Source organism: Echinops telfairi, unplaced genomic scaffold (genome assembly GCF_000313985.2).
Source record: "Echinops telfairi isolate 266 unplaced genomic scaffold, ASM31398v2 ScPeMD7_7461;HRSCAF=8499, whole genome shotgun sequence".
NCBI classification, from domain to species: Eukaryota; Metazoa; Chordata; class Mammalia; order Afrosoricida; family Tenrecidae; genus Echinops; species Echinops telfairi.
Genome location: NW_022111361.1, coordinates 4733637 through 4749804, shown reverse-complemented (window position 1 = coordinate 4749804; position 16168 = coordinate 4733637). Strand labels below are relative to the sequence as shown.

General features: G+C 44.0%; 1 protein-coding gene across 1 annotated transcript in view; it reads left to right on the top strand.

The window, feature by feature from the left end:
* The window catches only part of ARMC3 (armadillo repeat containing 3), a 119803-nt gene that overhangs the window by 91374 nt on the left and 12261 nt on the right, over positions 1-16168 (top strand). The window contains exons 14-16 of the mRNA XM_013006787.2: positions 2131-2231; positions 2938-3039; positions 3522-3617. Coding sequence (XP_012862241.1) covers positions 2131-2231; positions 2938-3039; positions 3522-3617 — 299 coding nt within the window. The remainder of the gene's footprint in view (positions 1-2130; positions 2232-2937; positions 3040-3521; positions 3618-16168) is intronic.

The following is a 16168-nucleotide window of genomic DNA, read 5'->3' as shown; positions in this document are numbered from 1 at the left end:
AGCTGCTTGAACTCCTTTAGCACCATTGGTCCTTGCTCGTATGCTGCCTCCTGAAGTGGTGGAATACTGACTAGTTCTTTTTTTATGCAGTGACCCTGTGTATTCTCTCCATCTTCTCTTGATGCTTCCTGCATCATTCCATATTTTGTTTAAAGAAGCTTTCGAGGTGGGAACTCCAGGCTTGGAATTTTTTCTTGAGTCCTTTCAGTTTAAGATGTGCTGAGCATGTTCTTCTGTTTTTCTAATTCTAGGTGCTTGCACATTTCTTTATAATATTTGGCTTTGTCATTAGAGCTACCTTTTGAAATTTTCTATCCAACTCTTGGACTTCATCCTTTTCCCATCTGCTTTAGCTACTCTATGATTAAGAGCAAGTTTCAGAGTCTCTTCTGACATCACCTTGATCTTTTCTTCCTTTCCTGTCTTTTTAATGACCTTTTACTTTCCTCATGAACGATGGTCTGAATGGTGTTCACACCTCATCGGGTCTTCTGTCATTAGTGGTCAGTCGAACCTGTTCTCAGAATTCACACGGCTAGACCCAAGGTCATCTTTTGGCTCTTGTGGACGTGTTTTCATTTTCTTCACCTTTATCCTGAATGAACACCTGAGCAATGGATGGTCTGTCCCACAGTCAGCCCCCGGCCGGCTTTTAGCTTTGATGTCGAGCTTCTCCAGCATCTCTTCCCACAGCTGCAGTCCATTTGATTTCTGTGCATGCCATCTGGAGAAGTCTACCTGTGCAGTGACGCTTTGCGTTGTTGAAAAAAGATATTGGCTACAAACAAGTTCTCAGTCTTGAAAAACTATCATGTGGTCTCCAGCTGTGCTCCTATCCCCAAGTCCCTGTGTTCCAACTATTGTTCCTTCCTTTCTGTTTACAACTTTTGGATTCCAATTGCCAATAATTATCAGTGCATCCTGATTGCATGTTTGATCAATTTCAGACAGAAGTAACTGGTAGAATTCTTCACTTATTCATCACTAGCTTTCATGGTTTGCATATGAATTTGAATAATAATTGTATTGATAGATTTACTTGAAGGGGGTAGATATATTCCAATCATAGATAGCATTGTACTTAATGGTTGATTTTGCAATGTCCTTTTCGACAATGAATTCCAGACCATTCCTCTTGATTTTGTTATGCCCGTCTTAGAGAATCATAGGTTTCTGATTCAAAATGGCCATTGCAGCTCATGAATGCCTAGGATATTGATCTTTATGTGTTCCATTTACCTTTTGGCCACTTCAAATTTTCCTAGATTCATATTCCACGTTCTGATCATTAGCACATTTTTGCATCTGTCTCTTCTGACCTTGAAGCAGGCCCCATCAGCAAATGAAGATCCTGAAGGCTCCACTGCGGCGGCAGGCTTTACCAGACTTTTGTCACCGTGGTCTGACAATTAGCTCCTCCTCAGTCCCATTGTAAGTGCCCTCCAACTGGACCGGCCCCTCCTCCGTACTGTACTATCTCAGCTGACGACAGTGTTTCCAAGCTACGCAGCAGGTTTCCAGCGACTACTTCCTCCGAAATGGCGAGCTGAGTCACCCTCCTTGTTTGTTCTGCGTGTGGAAGCTCCGCTGAAACCTGTCCACTCTGGGTGACCCTGCCGGCATTTGAAATACCAATGACATAGCTTCCAGCATCACAGCAACACACAAGCCACCACAGTATGACAAATGTATATATGGGCTTCTAAAGGTTAATGGAAAAACTGAATGGAAAGATACAGGGATTTTTCCCCCATGGACTGTGTGTGTGTGTGTGTGTGTGTGTGTGTGTGTGTGAGAGAGAGAGAGAGAGAGAGAGAGAGAGAGAAATTAGGACCAGTGGTGGCCTAGTGGCTGGGCTGGGATCCTCAAGGTTGTCAGTTTGAAACCACTCCTGGGGCACTCTACTCCCTTAAACAGTTATTGTCTCAGAAGATGATGGAAGAGTTCATTCTACCCTGTCCTACAGAGTTGCTATGAGTTGGCATCGACTGGATCACAGGAAGTTTGGGTTTGGGTTTTGGGGTATGTGAAATTAGACCTCTTAGTCAATTGAACATTGATTCTATCAGTATATGTTGAAACTGCATGAGCCATGCAAGTATTGCTTTGAATCCCTACATTGTTTTACAGATAAGTCATGGAACCAAACTTTTGCCATTGAAGGAGCTCTCCTTCCAAGAACTAAATGATCAGCGTGCGATACTCTTAATTAACAGTAAACCTTCTGATGCGTGAGTCTTGGTGGGGAGAAGGGATTCAGGGAAGCATATATATGTTTTATCTGTCCATTACCATGTGAATATGTAAATTTCCTAGTATTGCTTGTTTTCTTTCTCTGCATGGAGCATCACCATGAAAATAAACACAGCTTCATAACCAAACATAGTAGAGAGAGTGGAACTATCGCCACCATAACGCCAATCCCTTGTCTGCTATTTTCTTTTGACTGCATGCCACCAGTCCATCTGAATACGCATCTGTAGTCAGAGCCACTTACACTCTGGCAACATGGACTGCGTGAAGAAAGACAAGAGCAAACCGAGATGATTCGCGCTGGCCAGTCTCCCAAGCTGTGTCCCGGCATGGAACTAGAAGCTCTTTGTGAAATACAAAGTCAGTACTGGAGCTTAAAACAAAAGCCTCAGTAATCTTTCAAACGACCATGCGTGTCTATGTAATAACTCCACATTGTGTGACGCATTTTATACAAGCCATTCCCTATTCCAGCTCAGGAGAAACTTTATAATATCCTTTTCATCTTACCTCGACTTCTCCTGTATGTATGTTTTTAATGAAATCTCACCATTAAATTCTCAGCATCCACAGTATGATATTCATGAGGGGGGAGGGAACAAATATGCCCGTCTTGGTAGGACACGAGCAAAGATTGACAAGTCGTTTCCATTTGTACATCGTTTCACATGTGTACAATTTTAGTTATCCGCTTTCAAATATGGAAGATAAATCATCCGACACTGCTTATGGGCGAAGTATTTCTTCCTCCTCATCTTTAAGGAGAGCAAGCAAAGAAAAGACCAGGTAAGAGAACTACGCTATGTTTTGCTCATCACCTCCTTCATCCGTTCTAAATCAAATGTCTAGATTAAAGATTTGGGCAACTTGCTTTTTGTCCTAGCGTGCAACAGGATGATAGCATAGTTGCTTCTCTAGTTTCGGAGGAAAGGTCATTGGGGAGGGTGGCAACTGGCTCCACTCTGTCTGCTATGGGCCTACAGTGAGTGTGGAAGCAGATCACTTGAGCATCTCTGGCAGGCAGCGGGCTTCCTTTCCCAGCTCTGCAGTGGGTGGTGTCTGCTCTTTATGGTTTGTAATGGGGGAAAGAAAGAGCCAAAGCTTATAATGAAAGTTACTTCCATTAAAGTGATCATTTAAAAAAAGACAATAACAACTGTATCGACTCTAAAATGCCTTACAAAATGTGATGTGTTGCTATGTTCCCTATAATTGAAATTCGTTATGATTTTTTTCAAAATGACAAGAAAAAATAGTTATCATTTTAGTGCTGGAGTTGGATCTCCCACAGAAGAAAAATCAGAACCTCCCTCTGGACGAAATTCTGTTCTTAGCAAAAGTGCCACAAAGGAAAAAGGACCAAGGTAGGGCATGCTGTTGTCCCCCTCCTAATTATATTCTCTCCCCAGCGCCAGCCATCGAGCAGAGTCGGTGACAGGGAGGCGTGCCTTCTAAACAGAAGGTTTTCGAAGTCGTGTGTTGAACGTGGCAAGCCTTGGGAAACGTTGTTTAAAAGCAACTTTGGTTTTGTCTCTGGCATGCTCCTGAACACGCGTCCAGAGGATGGCCTGTTCCTGGGGCTGGACAAAAGCCAGACCACCCTGAACGGATCCCATGATAAAGTCGTACGGCCACGTTAGTTTACAAAATGGGGGGAACACCCGGGCTCATCACAGGCCTGTTCACAGAGCAAAAAGGTGACCTCCAACCAAGGGCCCGTCAATGGATGATGGCCAAGTAAAATACGGCACATGCATACAATGGAACGCTACTCAGCGGTAAAGCTAAATAGTTCCTGAGACATCTTGGAGCATGCATGAAGCTGCCAGGCATTTCATTGAGTGCAAATCAGTCTGGCACATGTGCAAAAATACCATATGTCCCCCTCACTTTGATGATATGCAGAAACGGGTTACCAGGGGTGGGCGGGGCAGGGGCAGGGGTCCACACTATAGAGAGGATGCACTTGTGATTTTTTGGTGCTGGGGAAGGGAATATCTACTAAGGCCGGACTGTACCCAGCTTGACCCAAATAAATGATATCAGGGAAAAGCACACACATACATACACACACACACACACACACACACACACACACACACACACACAAAACGACCTGCTGGCCATTGTCATGTCAAAGGCATCTATAAACCGGAAGGAGCCCCAACGGCTTGGTGCTGACGCATTGGGCTGCTGACTGTGAGGGCAGCAGTTAGAAACCCCAGGCCTTCCTCGGGAGAAGGACCAGGCTGTCCACTCCCATGAAGAGTCGCGGTCTCAGAAACCCACAGGGCGCTTCTACCCTGTCCGAAGGGGTCGCTGGGAGTTGGCTTCAACTCAATGGCAGTGAGTCTGGTCTTGGGAGTTTATATAAATTTGAAACAACGAAAAAATATGTTTGTAGGAATATATGTATGTAGGTAGGCATCTTTGTGTCGAAGAATGCATTGTGTTCATCTGTAGGTATGTACATATTTAGAAGTACGTGCTTCTATGTGACTCCGTGGCTATAGAGTCGTGTAGACGAAAGCCCCCGGGAGAACAGTTATAGATATGTCTCAGACAGAACCAGGCACCTCACAGGACTGTTTGAAGGACCAGGAGCATAGTCACCTAGGGCACTTCAGTCAGTTGGCATACTACATTCGATGACGTTACGTCCTACATCCTGGTTTGGTGAGTCGTGTGTAGGTTCTTAAAAGCTTGGGAGTTACCACCTACGTTACAATTATCCGGCTCTCTTCATCTGGAGTAAAAGAGGATGGGGGATGCCAAAGACTCAGCGAAGGAGCTGGTCTAGGGGACTAGCTAGTGTAGACGGCATCCTGCCATCACTGCTGCCTATGTCAGTCAGGGCCACCTTAGATGGGCCCTGATAGAATGGGAGGGGAAAAATCTTAAGCAGAACCTAGAAGGAAACAAGGAAGGAAAGAGGCAGGGAGCGAGGGAGGAAGAAATGAGAAACAAAGAAAACAAGATCTATTAGGCGGCTTGAGACTGGAAAGCTCACCCAGACTCTTGCCCTGCGATACGCTTCAAACTTCCAAATGAAATTAGTCCCGAAGTCACCCTGTAGCTAAATAACAAGTTATCTCACCAAATGATCTTACTGGAGGGACGGTGCTCCTTTTTCACAAATCAGCTATAGGAGAACAATTGCTCGAGAGTTCCCTTTAAAAATAGATGAGAATGCAAGGGGGCAGGGAAACGATGTTGATGGATACTGAACAACTACAGGGGGAAACATGCAAATTGTAGCCACTTCATAGGGGTGTTGGGAGTATTCAATACCGGACGTAAAGGCTGGGAGAGCAGTAGGCACTGAACAAGTGCTAGCCACCACTGTTGCTGCTAAGCAGGTGGTATGGCCCTCGGCGCCTCTGCTGGATTTGATCCCTCATTGCAATGGCCACACAGAACCCACAGACAAGACTCACACTGGGGGGGCTTCATAGGGAAACCAACTGGTTACAAAACACTAAGGACACATAGCGCTTCTTCATTAACCCCCTGAAATTCATTGCCTGTATCGCACATTCTCAATCACGCTGGCAGACTTGTCTCTCGCTGGTCCTTGGCTTTGCAGCCAGGTTTTCCCTTGGCCTCTGCCTTGTGCCGTGAGCTTATGGTCCCAGTGCTGCTCTGTCTCCTGGTCTCGGTGCAGCAGGCTCTGGTGCCTCTGCTGCCTTCACCACAGCCCCTCCACTGTAGGCTCTTCTTTCTTGATGGGGATGGGATCTCCCTCTGCTTCTGAAATGACTCACTAGTATAGCCAGTGAAACGGAGGAAAACAACTCATTCACTCTATTGGTGTTTCACGTGGATAGAAGAGTAAGAGTAAGCAATTTCATTTCACTCACCCCCTCTAAGCCAAATGAAGTGCAAACTCCAGCGATGGCAGACGCAGTCCTGTGCGATGCCACATCCCCACCCGACTCTTCTTTCCTGCCCCTAGCGTGCAGGCACACTTTGGGTTGTTCATGTTGCTCACCCTGCCTAGGATAGCCTTCTCTCTCCGGTGTGCCCGGCAAATGCCTATTGCGCTTGCATTCTCTGCTTTGGAGAAGCGCTCCCTGGCCGCTGTAGAAAGCGTCCGTTTGTGGCCACTTCTTTCCTTGTCTGGTTCTCTCGTGTGCGCCGTCTGCACTGGGTGGTGTGGAGGTTTTGTTGGCCTGTCTGACTAAGCCATGTGTTTCTTGAGATCTGGGATCCTACCGCTTCCATCCCTTATTGTATCAGGCACAGCAGGGGCTGTGAAAAAAGAACTAATCTTTACCAAAGAGAAATAATGATGAACTTTTACAAATCACTTCAGATGGCGAATTCGGGCTGATGAAAGGTGTAGAGAGTTGCTCTCCCACCAGTATACACAGGGATTGTGTCTCAGTCGCATCTCAATAAATTCTCGCCACCTTCTCTTAGGTCATTAATTTATTCCACAAACAGGCACTGAGCACCCACTACAAAACAAGGATTGTTCCAGGGTCAGAGATACAGATGTGAACAAAAGCCTCTCCCCTGAGATAACGTGCTACGCTCTAGTGGGGAGACAGTCAATAAGCCGCGGTCAGGCACGCACCCTTACATATGATGTGTGTGCATGCATTATCTGCCCTTCGAGGCCAATAAGAAGTCTCCTCTCCCTTGTGAAGAATAGCTCCTTCCCACCTCCCACCAGGGCAATTAGAAACAATTTCTCTCAAGACTAGTGTCATTGGGTTGCTTTACTGTTCATCCCCTGCCACCCGACGTGATTTTTTAAACATGTACCCAAATCTGACCCCCTAAAGTGAAACACTGAGGGGCTTGGGTTCAAGACTGACATTTCTCCACGGACCCGCCAGCTTTGTCATATACAAACATGTCCAAAGGGTTGAATGGTGCCCAAAGGCAGCACCTTCTGAAAATGCCGCTATGTGAGTTGCAGGTAAGATGTATCTATACCTGCCTACTTACCACCTGCCTAGTCCCCCATCTGTGAACATAGACAGATTCCCTCCTTGTTTAAGATGTCCACCACAAACCCTATCTCTCTGATGTCCCGTGGCTGGAATGCCTGTGGAAAAAAGGTTAAAAAATCAAAAAAATGCTGTCTGATCAGAAGCTGCTGCCTTTGGGTGTTTGCTTCCATCTTCATTTGGAAATGCAATTTACTAAAGTATTGAAGTCCTTATTTTAGCCATCTTGGAAGCCCTTAAAGGGTAGAAGGCCAAGGAAATGCAGGTACTTCCACCAGCAGCAAACTAGGGCTCAGGAGTTCCAGTGAATTATCTCGTGACGCACTCAATAAGATTGCCTGCCATACCAGATCCCATCTTCTGCATGCCAATGGTTCTTTCTTGGTACACCGCAGCAGGAGGAGCAGGACTCCTGCGTCCATGCCTGCACCCATGTCGCAGATGGTGCGGAATCACCACAGGCCCTCCCATCTTACACTGCGATTTCAGAAAACAGATGAGTCCCATAGAAGTGTTTCACATCTCTCACTGACCTCCCTAGGATTCATTCTTAATTTACTAAAATCATACTGTGCGTATGAAGATGTCCAATCTATTTCTTTTCTAAATAGGTAAAGGGTTTAAAATGATGTATCTATGTAATACTAAATTTTCATTAGCACATATGCCGGACATGACATAATTAGGCTTGCTCCCATACAAAGTAGACAGATAGCGGATTTTTCTATTGTCATAAATATACAATGTCAGGCAAAATAGTCGTTAAGGGAGGCGTAAGTATATATTTTTAAGAACTACCAGATCTGTTTTTGTTGAATGTTTACACAGCAAGTTAGCCTTCCTTGTGAAGATTTCTACACAAAGTGGCCACTGACATTGGTTACATTTCTCACGACCCGTCAACATGTTTTTTAACTCATCCCGAGTGTCCTATGTCCAGGACTCTGCATTCCCCTTGTCCCTTAAACTTATCTTTGCTTTACAGCCATTGCTGATATGTATATATTTACAAAAATTAAAAGGAAAAGAAACTGGAACACAATTTTGGAGTGTGGGAGACAATAGGATTGGCTACATGGGCACCACTCCCCCCCAACGTGACCAACTGCTAGGATGTCCCTCCTCTTCTTACAGATGCCACCCTTCCCCCTCCTTTTGCTTGAGTCACCCCATCAAATAGCTAGGCTTCTGGCGTAAGTGTTACATGGTGCTGACAGCTCCCTTTGCTCTCTTCCCTTCTTTGATCAGCACACACACACAGGGCCACAGCTCGAAGCACTTCGACTCAACCCCATGCGCAGAAGCTGGCTTGCCACACTGCCTTTCTACCACCCAGCTCCTGACTCAGGAACCTATAAGGGGAAGTGGACACTGAAGATTGCCCTTGCCTTCACAGTGCACGCACAAGTAGACCCACAAGTGCTGGAAGGAAGGAAGGAAAGAAGGAGGGATGGTGAGAGGGAGAAAAAATGTTTGAAAATATTTATCTGATAAGGGTTTCGTATCCAGAAAATGTAAAGAACTCCTTCAATTCAACAGCAAAAAGACAGTAGAAACAAAACAAAACCAAATTACATGATTAGACAGTTTATTCTGGATGATATACACATGACGGATGCGCACATGAAAAGTTTCTCGACCTCACACTGGTCAGTAGGGAAATAAGACAACCACCACGAGGGAGGACTTCACCCCCACTAGAATGGCTTCTAACAGAAAAGCATCAATGAGCACTTTGCCGAAGCTGTGCAGAACATGGAACCCACGCCCATTGTTGGCATGAATACAGAATGGGATTCTACATGGAAATGCTGTTAGTTGCTGTCCAATGGTGGCTGACTATGGTGGCCACCTGTGTGCAGTGTAGACCGTCTCCACAGTTTCCAAGGCTGTGAGTTTTCAGAAGTGCCTCTCCAGCCCGCCATCTGAGCTTCCCCGGGTAGTTTTGAACCATCAACCTTTCAGTGAGTAGTGGAGAGTTGTAAGCTGAAACTCCAACAGATACTTCTGTGCCAGTTTCGATGCAACATTATTCACAATAGCCAAAATGTAGGAACAACCCACATATTCATCAACAGATGAATAGATAACCAAAACGTGCTATAAACATACAGTGTGTGTGCTATATACATACAGCCGTCAGTATGGATTACAACTCAAGGTCAAACAGACCAAAATCCTCACGACTGGACCGATAGATGGAGCAAAGGTTGAAGCTGTCGGGAATTTTGCCTTGCTTGGATCTACAGCCAATGCTTATGGAAGCAGCAGTCAAGATATGAAAAGTTGAGTTGTGTTAGTTAAATCTGCTACACATGACCTCTTTAGGTTATTGTAAAGCAAGGATGTGACTTTGAGGACTAGAGTGTACCTGACCCAAGCCATGGTATTTTCCATCGCCTCAGATGCACGTGAAAGTGGACATTGAAGAAGGAAGACTGAAGAAGGATCATGCATTTGAATTGTAGTCCTGGAGGAGAATATTGAACGTACTAAAAGGACGAAACAGTTTGTCTTGCAAGAAGTTTGTCCAGAGTGCTCCTTAGAAGCAAGGATGGCAGGACTTCTTCTTACACTCTTTGGGCATGTTGTCAGGATAGACCAGGCCCTGGAGAAGAGCATCATGCTTGGTAAAGTGGAGGGGCAACAAAATAGCGGATGGCCCTGAAGGAGATGGATGGACACAGTGGCTGCAACCATGGGCTCAAGCATAGGAGCAATTGCGACAAGACACATGGAGCTGTGCTAGAATCCTAGAGCTATAGGAGCCATGTGGAGACGCCTGCCAGTGCCACTGGACCCACAAGACTTTCCACCCATTGGCCTGTGACCTTCCTGCATTCAGCATCATTGCATGTGTTGTGTGAGTTTGAAGAGGAACTTACCATCTGGTATCAGACATACGGGCTAATATCGGACTTAGGGACTTGATCTGGGATGTTTTCTTAATACACAATTGCTCTTTCATATAGCATGGTAGGGAAACTCACCTTTATCAATAACTGGGTAGCAAAGATCAACATGTAAATAGCACATTTTTCAAATACGGAAAGAAAAGAATGAAGAGTCATGAACTCTTTGTCTGGTGACACTATCTTTCAGCAAAAGAGAGAAAAATCATGACCTTCTCAGACGGATGATCAGGTAAGGAAGTCATTGCCAGACCTCTTATCTACTGGCTAAAAGAAGTTTTTCAAACAAAAAGAAACTGGTGAAAGAACCAAAAAAGAAGAGAAAAACAACAAAAAGAAGAGAAATCTGTGTATAATTTGTGTATATACAAGACTATCCCTTTCCTTAGGAGTTTTATAAATCATACTTGATTGAAATAAATAATCATACTTGATTGAAATAATAATTGTGCAAAATTGATACTTGACTGTGTGTTTTAAAAGTGGGGAAGGTAAACGGACCTAAATTTAGAGTGGCAAATGTGGATACCAGTAGATTGTGATTATATATGAAATGTAACCACTACAAAACCTGTGCAGAAGGGTGCGTTCAAAAGGACTAAAAAGAAATCAAGATGGGATCCCCAGAAAGTCCAAGTGACCCACAGGGAAGCGAGACAAGGAGAAGAGAGGGACAAGAACCAGGGGAAACAAACATGACAAATAACAAAACGTAGATTTAAGCACTGACATATAAATAATGTTGTCACTGGAGAGCCCTGGTGGCATAGTGGTCCTGCATTGGACTGTGATTCAAAAGGTTAGCAGGTCGAAACCACCAGCCATGCTCTACAGAAGAAAGAGGGGGCTTGCTACTCCCCTAAACAGTAACAGTCTCGGAAACCCACAGGGCGGGCAGCTCTACCCTGTCCTAAAGGGTTGCTACGAGGCAGCATTGACAACAGTGGCGGTGAATTTATCAAGCCAGGCCCCGACTGAGAGTGTGGTTGGTATCACCACAATAGGATCAAACCGTCATGGTGAATAGAGTTTTCATCGACTGATTTTTTGGGTAGTAAAGCACCAGGCTTTTCTTCCAAGCTCATCTTAGTTTGGAAACTGCTGAAACCTGTTCAGGATGACAGTAGCACTCAATCCTAACAGATAGGTGGTGGCTGGGGTTGGGGTGCTTCAGCTGGAAACTGAACCCGGCTTCCACATAGAAGGAGGAATTCTGCCACTGAACTGCTAGTGCCCACAACATATAAATTATTATTTAAGTATAAAAGATCAATTACATCCATTAAAAGGCAAAGGCGATTAAAATATGGCCCAATTATGCGGTTTAAAGAAACACCTCAAATTTATTAATACATGAGTAAGTAGGTTGAAACCCATGGAAAAAGAAAGAAAAGCTACCATAAAAATTTTAATCAAAAGGGAAAAAAATAGTGGCCATATTAATACCTAATAAGATAGACTTCAGAATGAAGAAAAGTACTACAACACCCTCTCTCAGCAGCTTACAGAACTGTGAGAGAGAAATTCGTCAAGGACATTTAACATTACAACACCACCCACCAAATAGGATCTAATTATAGAACACTACCCAACCACAGCTAAATACACCGCCCCCCACCCCTAATGTCCATGGACCATTCTCCAATATTGGAGACCCTAATAACAAAACTAGATCAAGACAGTACAAAAAAAAAAGAAAACTATGGATCACTATCAGTCACCTAGAACTAAAAATCCTCTACAAATGTATTAGCAAATCATATCCAGACATATTTACATTCATCAGCGCAAGAGGGGTATATCCCAGAACACAAACCTGGCTCAATATTAAAATACTGATAAATGTAATCCACCATATCAACAGGGTATCAGTTGGCATTGAATCTATTCCAACCCCTAGTGACTGTAGAGGACAGAAGAGAAATAACTGCCCCATAGAATTTCCAAGACTGCAATCTTTTTTCCCCAATCATTTTATTGGGGGCTCGTACAACTTTTATCACAATCCATACATACGTCCATTGTGTCAAGCACATTTGTACATTTGCTGCCCTCATCATTCTCAAAACATTTGCTTTCTACTTGAGCCTTTGGTATCAACTCCTCATTTTTCCCCTCCCTCCCCACTCCCCCACCTCACGAACCCTTGATAATTTATAAACTATTATTTTGTCATATCTCCCATTGTCCAATGTCTCCCATCACCCATTTTTCTGTTGTCCATCCCCCAGGGAGGGGGTTATATATAGATCCTTGTGATCAGTTCCCCCTTTCTACTCCACCTTCCCTCCACCCTCCCGGTATCGCCACTCTCACTAATGGTCCTGAGGGGTTCATCTGTCCTGGATTCCCTGTGTTTCCAGTTCCTATCTGTACCAGTGTACATCCTCTGGTTTAGCTGGATTTGCAAGGTAGAATTGGGATCATGATGGGGGTAGGAAGTGTTCGAGAACTAGAGGAAAGTTGTATGTTTCATCATTGCTACCCTGCACCCTGACTGGCTTGTCTCCTCCCCGTGACCCTTCTGTAAGGAGATGTGCAGTTGCCTATAAGGCTGCTATCTTAACGAAAGCAGACTTCCACTGTAGAGGGACTGGTGAATTTGAATTTCTGACCTTTTGGTTAGCAATTCGGCAATTAATCAACGCAGCCCAAAGTTCCTATCAGGAGTATAGAGAATAAACCACACAGACATATGAATTGATACAGAAAAAAGAATTTGATGAATTCAACAACCATTCATAATTAAAAGGGAAAACCTCAGCAAGATAGAATCTGTAAGGGACATTGTGGCGGGATTAAAAGAAAAAACTAAAGATTCATGGGGCTTCCTGTTGAAAAGGGTGGGCATTTTCTTGCAAAGATGAGGATCCAAGCAAGGATACCTCTTTGTACTGCTCCTATTCAACGTTGCACTGAGAGTTCTAGACACTGCAATAAGGTAACCGAAGGAAGTTCTACAGAGGAACCGACGAAATCAAAGCCAACTTTTTCACCGACTTTCTTCAGGTGCTCCCAGTTTATGTGTGTGTGTTTACTTCACACGCTCATTTATGTGTGTGCATTTACTTCATACAAGTTTAGTACCTGTGCGGGTCCCTGCATCTTTCATCATAGCCAAGATGCTGAGGAGTTGATCACCATCAGGGTCTCTACGTTACCTTTGACACCCATAGCCACTTCTCTACCACTTTCCTCTCCCCCACCCCCACCTCCTGGCAATCACTAATCTGTTTAGCATTTCTAAAAAATATGCCATTGTCTAAATAGAGTTATGCTTTCTATTGTGTAACCTTTGATATTGTTCCACCCCACACAAACACACACATACTTAGCATAATTTCCTGTGATTCATCTAAATATTGCATGTATCCATAGTTCATTCCTTTTTATTGCTAAGTAGTATTGCACAAAGGAGCCCTAATGGGCTTACTGACTGAACTGCTCATCACAAAGTCAGTGGTTCGAACTCACCGGCTGCCCTGTGGGAGAAGGCTGAGGCTTTCTGCGCTTGTGAAAATGTAGTCACAGACACCCAGCAAAGCAGTTCTACTCTGTCCAACGGGGAGCAATGAGTCGAAATTGACTCTTTGACAGTGGGAATAATCCAGTTTGCTGAGCTATTCACAATGAAAGATATCTGGGTTGTTTGCACTTTGGGGCTTTTAAGAATAAAACTGTCACGAACATCTGTGTACAGGTTTTGTGCGAGTGGAAAGTTTTTATTTCTCTGGGATGAGTCTAAGGCACAACAGTTCAGCCCAGTGTCTCCACGGAAGAAAGGAATGGCAGTTTGCTTCTAGGAAGATTACAGCCTAGAAACCCCAATCGGGAAATTCTAGTAAAACTTCACCCATGGGCGCTAATGATGACAGGGTCATGGGGAGATTTTAAGGGGGACCGCCAAACTGTTTCCAGGCTGCCTCTACATTTCACACTGCATCCAGCAATTTTTGAGCCATCCCGTTTCTCTGTATCCCCGGCCCCCACCAGCATTTGGTTCTGAGTTTTACATGTTCATGATTCCGATAGGTGCACTGGGATACCTCATTGTGATTTTAATTTGCATTTCCCCGAGGGCCGATGTGGAAACTACTTTCACATACTTACATGCCATCTCAGTATCTTTGGGTGAAATGTCTTTTCATGTCATCTTGCCCATTTTCTAGTTGAATTGCTTGTTTGCTTTTAAACAGTGGTGCTTTGAGGGTTCTTTATATATTCTACATGTTAGCCTCTTGTCAGGTATTGCCAATATTTTCTCCTAGACTTTAGCTTGTTTTGTTTTTCATTCTCTTGGTTTTCACAGAGATACAACTGTACATTTTATTGAGGCTTGATGGGTTAGGGGTTTTTTTCTTTATGAATCATGCTTTTGTTGACAAGTCTAATTTTTGTTTTGCTTAGTCCTAGATCCAAAAGACTCTCTCCTTTGTTTCTTCCTAAATGCTTAATACGTTTGTGATTGGATCCACTGTGAGTTGGCTTTTGTAAGTCGTTGTGAGGCGGCATAGCATTGGCTCCAGCTCATAGTGAGCACACATGTCACAGAATGAAGGGTTTCTGGCCCTCAACTCTGCTCACCATGGCTCCTGGTGACCCTACTGTGGTCACCACAGGGTCAAGCCACCTCACTGGGTGTCTCCCCTTTTTGCACCAACCTTCTCTTTTACCAAATAGGACGCTCTTCTCCAGTGACTGTTCCCTCCAAAAGCAACCCACCAACCAAATGATGTGTCCCAAATTAGCAAGGTGCAGTTTCCCCACCCAGCTTGGAAGAAGCCTCCGCAGTGTACCGCCCCTAAGACTGAGTGGTTTGTTCGCTTGCTCTGCTGGCCACTCACGGTACAGTCGGTGTCCTTCACAATGTTCTCCACGACTTGAATACATCACACTGTCTTCACTTATCTTTTCTCCTTACCCAGCTTCTGCAGGCAGGTGAGGCGATTGAGAGCCCCATGATTTAAACCAGGTGTGCCTGCCTTACTGATCGCTTTGCTTTTTTTTAACACTTTAAAGGAGTCTAGCTATTGATTTGCCCAATGCAGTACATCCTTGGATGTCTTGCCTGCTGCTTCCATGGCCGTTGGTTATTGCTCCAAGTAGAAAAAAGTCTTTGACAGCTTCTGGTTCTTCACGATCCTGATGTTGGGTATGGACTCATGTGTGAGGCTCCTGTTTCCATCACGTTGAAGCATTATCCATTCTGAAGTCTGATCGGTACCTTCATTACGAAGTGCTTCAAGTTGGCTTCATGTTGTGTAAGAGATTTAGGTCAAGGTTCATTATTGGCGCATGGATCTCCAAGTACTTGAGTACCACTTGTTGAACGGGCTAGATTTCCTCTTTCGACTTAGCGTATATGTGCAGGGCTATTTCTGCATTCTCTGTTCTGTTTCATTGACAGGAGCTATCTGTTCCTCCACGGGGGCCACACTCTTGATTACTGGGTTTACACTGTAAGATTTTAATATAGTTATTTTTCACTCTAATCATCTTTCTCAAGATCTTTTCAGTTATTCTAGAGCCTATATGCCTATTCATGTAATTTTTAGAATGGGCTTTTCTCTGTCTCAAAAATCCCCGCTGGGATTTTTCTAGGAACTGCTTTAAAACTATAGATCATTTTTAGGAGAATTGACCTTATTTTCTATGTTTAGTCTTCATATCCATGAACATCCTATATCTTACCACTTGTATTGAGATCTTTGATTTTTTTCAGCATTTTGTAATACTTAACCCAGAGATCCTGGCATGTTTCTTAAAGCATATACCTGGTTACCGATTTTCGTGGGAACATCGGACTATAAACGACAGTGGGTTTAACTTTTGTCTTCCACATGTTCATGATGATTATGCTATTTTTGTGTGTTGGTATTGCCATCAGCAATCGGAAGGACTCGTTTGTTAGGTCTAGGAATTGTTCTTTGCCTTTTGTTTTTGTTTTTCTTTTGTTGTGACTGACTCTTGTTTTGTTTTTATTTTAGAATTTCTTGTGGTAGGTTGTTTTTTTGTTTGTAGCTTTCTGGACATTTCCACACCCAC